The sequence below is a fragment of the Rattus norvegicus genome, chromosome 19, assembly GCF_021556685.1.
Source record: "Rattus norvegicus strain SHRSP/BbbUtx chromosome 19, alternate assembly SHRSP_T2T, whole genome shotgun sequence".
Lineage (NCBI taxonomy): Eukaryota > Metazoa > Chordata > Mammalia > Rodentia > Muridae > Rattus > Rattus norvegicus.
This window is the reverse complement of record NC_141552.1, coordinates 54,128,368-54,134,601: the sequence shown is the minus strand read 5'-3', so window position 1 is coordinate 54,134,601 and position 6,234 is coordinate 54,128,368. Positions and strand designations below refer to the sequence as shown.

Genomic DNA, 6,234 nt, shown 5'->3' with positions numbered 1-6,234 from the left:
CTCTCTCTCCATCAGACTGAACATGGCTGGAAAGTCCGGACCTGACTCTGCCCATCCAGGCCAGAAGAGGCCACAGGACAGGATCATCTTCCGGTGAGTGTAGCCTGTTATCCTGTCCTCAAGGCAGGCTGGTTGTCTACTTGTATGAGTTCCCCTGAGGTGGGAAAAGGAATCTAGAAGGTTCCTTATGCGTGCTGCCCACCCAGCATCTCAGCATCTGTGACTGACTCCCAAGTCTCTGGCTTTCTCTCAGGCTGACATACCTGACATCCGACATCCTCCTGATGTGGGAGGATGCTCCTTTTCCACCCTGGAGTCTGGGAGTCTATCCAGGAGACCCTCTTCTATGGAGGAATCGGAAACTTTTTCCTAAATATAGATGTTTGGGAACCTTTCTAGATGACATCTTGGCCTTGGGTTGGCGGGCCTCTTTTTAGGAAACCCTCTTTTTAGTTGCTGCTTTAGAATACTTACATTTATGAATTTGCATGTGCGCATTCATGCATCTGGGTGTATGTATGCGATGTAAGTGTGCACATGTGTGTTTATGTAATTTTTTGTTTTATTTTTAAGATTATCTTCTAGCTCCCTTTACCTCCCTCTAATCCTCCCATCCCAAGCCTCCCTTTCCTCTTTTTTTTTTTTTTTTTAAAGATTTATTTATTTATTTATTATATATAAGTACACTGTAGCTGTCTTCAGATACACCAGAAGAGGGCATTGGATCTCTTTACAGATGGTTGTGAGCCACCATGTGGTTGCTGGGAATTGAACTCATGACCTCTGGAAGAGCAGTCGGGTGCTCTTAACTGCTGAGCCATCTCTCCAGCCCTCCTCTTTTTTTTTTTAAGATTTATTTATTTATTATATATAAGTACACTGTAGCTGTCTTCAGACACACCAGAAGAGGGCATCAGATCCCATTACAGATGGCTGTGAGCCAAGAGCACTGAGCCATCACTCCAGCCCCTCTCTCTTCCTCTTACTTATTTATTTAACTTTCAGACAGGATCTTTCTATGTACTTCTGTCTGGCCTCAATCTGGCAAATCTCTTCCTGCCTCTGTCTCTCGTGCTGGGATGGAAGGTTTGAATTAAACTCACCCTTCCTGGAGACAATGGGTAGAGCAGGGACTGTCTCTCTAAACCACAAATCCATTTACTATATAATTCTTCAATAGAGGACATATCAGATATTAAAATGGTAACAGTCTGGGTATAGTGACACTTCCCGTTAATCCCAGCACTTGAGAGGCAAAGGCAGATGAATCTCTGTGAGTTTGAGGCCAGCTTCGGCTACATAATGAGTTCTGGACAACCAGAGCTACATAGCGAGACCCTGTCTTGGAAACAAAACAAAACAAAAACAAAAAATAAAAGGTAGCCAATCAGTGGTGGTCCACACCTTTAAACACAGGACACCGGAGGCAGAGGCAGACGGATCTCTTGAGGTAGAGGCCAGCATGGTTTACAGATTGAGTTCCAGGACAGCCAGGGTTACAGAGAGAAACCCTGCTTAAAAAAAAAAAAAAACCAAAACAACCTACACAAGTAAATAAATAAATAAATAAATAAATAAATAAATAAATACCCCGCTGGTGAGGTGGTTCAGTGGGCTAGGGTACTTGCCACCAAGATTGACAACTTGAATTCAATTCCTGGAGCCAAGGAAACTAGGCTTCTCTGCTAAAAGGCTCAGAAACTCTATCATTCTTGTTTTGTTAACATGGTCATCGTGAGGATAGTGGGGACTGTACAGTTGGTCAGTTCTTGTGGTCCACGCGGAGGGAATGATGTGCGGAAAGGTGTGGTCCACAAGGGTTTCTTCCCTTTCCAAAATGAAGCTCTGGGAGGCAGTTTCGGTTTTTGCCTTTAGAGACACCTACAAAATGGTGTATTTGGGGTTTCTTAATTTCTCTCTTACTTTCTTTTTCTTAATCGCGCTCTCTCTCTCTTCTTTCTTATATTTCCTTTTAACTTCTTTCCTTAATTTTCTTCTTCCTTTCCTCTCTGTGTGTTGGAAGACTCAAGATTTTTAGATAAACTGCAGCCATTAGCCCCGGTGCAACCAGAAAAGGAAATACTAAGAAAAGGAGTGAGTGCTCTCAATTCAATGCAGGGAGGGAGGGGCTTCCTTCTTGCAGTCGACTCTGCGGAAGGGCGTCCCTCCGAAGTTAGTTTTAGTTTTCTGTGAGCTCTTTCCTGACTTCTTGAGCAAAGTATTTAAGAAAAAGAGACCGTGCATTGGCCGGGAATCGAACCCGGGCCTCCCGCGTGGCAGGCGAGAATTCTACCACTGAACCACCAATGCTTGGCTGTAGAAACAGTCTTTGCTAGTTGGATTTAGTTTCAGCGAGTCTAGTGCACGTACCATTGCTGTTTCTGAAATTCCCCATCTGGGGCTCTGAATACAACACTTTTTGGATCTGAACTGCAGTGGCTAGGGAGAAATGCGTGCCTTCTCTTCAGTGATGTGCGCCTGCAGGCTTTTTCTTCCTCCTACGGGACGGAAACCTAAGCATCCCTGAGTGTCCTAAACCGCCCACCGAGACCTCCAGGAAGCAGAGGTGGCCGGAAATCTCATCACAGTCGTGGGGACCCTGCAGGCTGTAAGGACAGATGGGCATCCTGCTCTTCATTTGGCCCACGGAGTCGCCTTAGAGAGCTGGGCACGTTAGGCGACAGCTCCAGAAGTTGTTTCTTAACTTTAGACGCTACTCCAATTCAATTTGTTCACCAACCTCATCTCGGGCGGGACCTAATGCTTTGTGTATTCGCATCAGCCATTGATGGACTAGAGACCCAATTGTCTGCTCGGACGCTCCATTCCTCCGTGTGAAAAGGGGTGAGACCGCCCTTAAGAGACCGGCACCTTTTCGGAGCTCGACCTCTTCCATGGCCCGCAACCAAGAGCAGGTGGCTTGGCGGCAGCCTTAACCTCATACTAGCCCCTCATACGCTGACCTCGGCATTCTGGCAGCTCCCACGCTGGGATTAAAGTCTCCACACCCACACTGCGACCTTGGGCTCTGGTTTATCTTCCCTTTCATCCTTTGTGGTACAAAGATGCCAAAGATCAGCAGTGCCTGGCTCAGGCAGAAGAGCCTTTGGAAGGCCAGGTTCTGGCTGGATTGTCACCCTGCTGCCACTTGGAACCTTGGGGGTTGTGGGCGAGGATAGGGTTGTGGTGCTAGTGGTTAAGAATCCAATCAGGGAGAAGCTGGTTTGTTGTGGTCTCCCAAAATGACTTTGGGAAAGAGCCTAAAGGTGTCTTCTGAGGTAGAATCCTGACCTTTGAAGGAAGGGCTGTAGGTGTAGGTAGAGTGGGCAGGAAGTTCAAAGTCAGTTTCAGCTACACAGAGAGTTTGAGGCCAATCAGGACAACACAAGAGAGGGAAAGGAGGGAGGGAGAGTATATTTGCTCAAGTTCAGCTGAGGGTCAGGCTTTCCCTTACCTGTGAATTGAACTAAGTCAAATAGAGAAGGTGTACACTACTAGTTAGTGTAGGTCTTGCCCGTTGTGTCCTGGGGTAAGGGCAGGATAACTTGACTGCTCCCTCCTCTCCTGTCTCTTTAGGGTGGATGAAAGCAAGAGGACCCCTCTATTCGTCAATCAGGTGCCAGCCAAGAGCCGAAGAACTTGTACAGGGGTCAAGAATACCCACAACACTCACAAGACCTTCAGGAACAGTCATCTCCCCCTGGGGCAGATAAAGTGTAAGGGGGCTCAGCCCGCACCTTCAGCGCTGGGAGGAGTTGGGTAGCCTTAGGGAAGGCTGAAAAGCACTACCTGCTCAGTCCCCGCGGCCCCCTGTGGCCATGTGGGCATCAACTCTGCCCCCCTCTTAGCAGACCAGACGGAGGAGCTAGATTCCATCCGGAGGGAGCTGAGCAAGATCAAAGCCCGGGTGGACAGCCTGTTGGAGAGTCTGGAGTCCATGGAGCAGCAGAGGGACCAGCGCGTGAGTCAGGTACTCAAGGGCGTGCCCAGGCCACGCCCTCCATGGGCCCCCGGTTTTCTTGCTCCGGAAGATACCGGGGCACTGGGGTTCTTCTTTCTCTGACTGTAGGCCTCTTCACCAGCATTGGACTTCATTTCCCCTGGCTGTTCCCATGTCCAGGAGATCTCTGTGATCTCTAGGTTGTCCTGGTTCCCTCCAGATACCTGGAGGCATAGCAGCCGTCTCGTTCTCCCCCTTGTTCTTTGGAGTTAGTTCAGGATTAGGGCTACGCACCTGACTGAGTCAGCTGGGACCTCCGAACTTTGGCTATTGGCTCTCTAAACGGGAACAAAGGATAGTGAAGAGAACAGGTGTCCCAGAAGTGAGGGCTCCTCATGCCAACATACTCAGCCCCAAATGTCCAGGGCCTAGAAAGCCTACCAAGAGGCAGACAGCTCAGAGCAACACACAGACAGGGGGTAATCAGGAAGTGTTCTGTCTCCTTCACCCTACTTGGGTCCTTGTGGCCTGAGAGCAAAGACAGGGGACTTGGTTTATGGAGGAACACAGAGTAGTAGGATACAGATAGGCTTACAACCTATACCCAAGAGCAGTGCCTAGGACAGCCACTTCTCCCCTCTCCTCTGCTGTTTAGCCCTTTGCCTCTGGGCTTGGTTGGCTCAGCTATACCAGCAGCTACTGTCAGGTATTTGGACACTTGGGTTAAGTCAGTTCTGGGTTGAAACACCATCTTCTGGAATAGGTATGTTCCATATGCTAAACTTCCCCCTGCTCCCTTTTAAGCTTGTTTAATTAAAATTTGATTTCTTGAACCAGGAGGTGCTCAGGAGCAGAGGCAGGTGAATCTGTGAATTTGAGGCTAGCCTGGTCTACAGAGTTCCAGGACAGTCAGGGCTACACAGAGAAACCCTGTCTCTAAAACAACATCATCATCATCAACAACAACAACAAAAACGAATTTCTTCCCCCTTTCTGGCCTCATCCTTTTGGTTGCCTCCCCAGGGCTGTGGCATGCTATGCTCATGTTCCTAGGCTGAGGCAATCCAAATGTGGACTGACAATGGCCCTTTGTGTAGCAGTAAAGGGCCTGAGGTTTTCTCTGCCCTGTCTCTTCCTCTATCATCAGTGCTTAGCACTTCCCAAGTCTGCTTAGCAAGATCAGAGTTGGTAGTGAATTCCCTCATGATGCCCTGCCTACCCCAGGCTAGGTGAGCTCAGGAGGGTTCCCGCCTACTGCCCCAGTCACAACTGCCCTGAAAACCAATGTGCTACAGGGAGAATGTTTACTCCTGCGGGTGGGTTCTGGGTTTCCAGGCTTCAGGGTTTGCTTAGAATGGACACTTTCCAGCACCCCTCCCATCCCCCAGAGAATCTAGAATAGCTTCTGGCTTCCCAAAACGGGAAGGAGGAGAGCTGGAGGAACTAGATTTTAGCACGTGGCCGTGCCTCTCACCCTCTAAACTAGCCTCTCTGTTTTCCACAGGTGAAGAATCTCGCATCAGACCAGAATAGCCAGTAGGAGGTGGGGAACCTTCCAGACTTTCTTCACTGGTACTCTTGGGTGGCTTGTTTTCTTGCCTTGTATTTTTGGAAGGCCCCCTAGTCACTCCCATGCGACTTGAAGTCACCTTTCTGGAGCTTGGGTATTGAAAGTCTGAAGCACGGTACAGCCAGCCCACCCAGAAAACCTCCCCCTCCCGGTAGTCGTGGGTTTAACTCTCTTTTTCCATGAGTCTTGCTGTGGGCAGGGTAGGGAAGCCACACAGACCAGCAGTGCCTATTTTCATTCAACTGTGGTGGTCTTGCAGGAGGCACACGACAGGGCCCTGAGCCCAAAAGGCACTATTAGCTCTCATGGAATGAAAACTGTCTCTTCCCCACACAACACTAAACCTGATGGTGTGCGCCCACCTAAGCAACCTCTTTTGGTTAAACCCACCATGTGCTCTATGAAGCCATAAGCTATCCTTCAGAATAAAGGAGCATTTATGTCTCTATCTTGAGTCTCACTAGTAAGTATAACACTAATTTTGGATTTGTTCTACAGTCATGTCAGAAGGGGGAAAAAATAAAATATGTATTTCTTCTTCTTGGTCAGGAGTTCTTACTTTGTCCTCATAAACTGAGCAGACCCCTGGAATACTTAATAAGTCTCACAGCTTCCTCCACTTCAGCCTGTGAAGAACAGGATAAGTCCCTATACTGGTCAGTCAGGCCTGCTCTGCCTTAATAGCCAGGCTGTAAATGATACCACAGTATTAGGCGGTCTGCAT

At 48.6% G+C, this 6,234-nt stretch overlaps 1 protein-coding gene and 1 non-coding gene across 2 annotated transcripts; one reads left to right on the top strand and one right to left on the bottom strand.

Annotated features, from left to right (window-relative positions):
* Positions 1-6,058, top strand: Hnrnpcl1 (heterogeneous nuclear ribonucleoprotein C like 1). The gene is made up of 4 exons (XM_087596667.1): positions 1-93; positions 3,577-3,716; positions 3,852-3,970; positions 5,445-6,058. The coding sequence occupies exons 1-4, from the start codon at positions 23-25 to the stop codon at positions 5,478-5,480; spliced, it is 366 nt and encodes a 121-aa protein (XP_087452793.1). The 5' UTR covers positions 1-22; the 3' UTR covers positions 5,481-6,058.
* Trnag-gcc11 (transfer RNA glycine (anticodon GCC) 11) lies at positions 2,240-2,310 on the bottom strand. Its single transcript has one exon. It is a non-coding gene; the product is annotated as a tRNA-Gly (tRNA).
* Positions 6,059-6,234: the final 176 nt, after the last annotated feature.

Coding starts and splice junctions, on each gene's coding strand:
- Hnrnpcl1 (XM_087596667.1), top strand. CDS start 23: ATGGCTGGAAAGTCCGGACCTGACTCTGCCCATCCAGGCCAGAAGAGG. Junction 94..3,576: donor CAGGACAGGATCATCTTCCG/GTGAGTGTAGCC, acceptor CTGTCTCTTTAG/GGTGGATGAAAGCAAGAGGA. Junction 3,971..5,444: donor GGGACCAGCGCGTGAGTCAG/GTACTCAAGGGC, acceptor TGTTTTCCACAG/GTGAAGAATCTCGCATCAGA.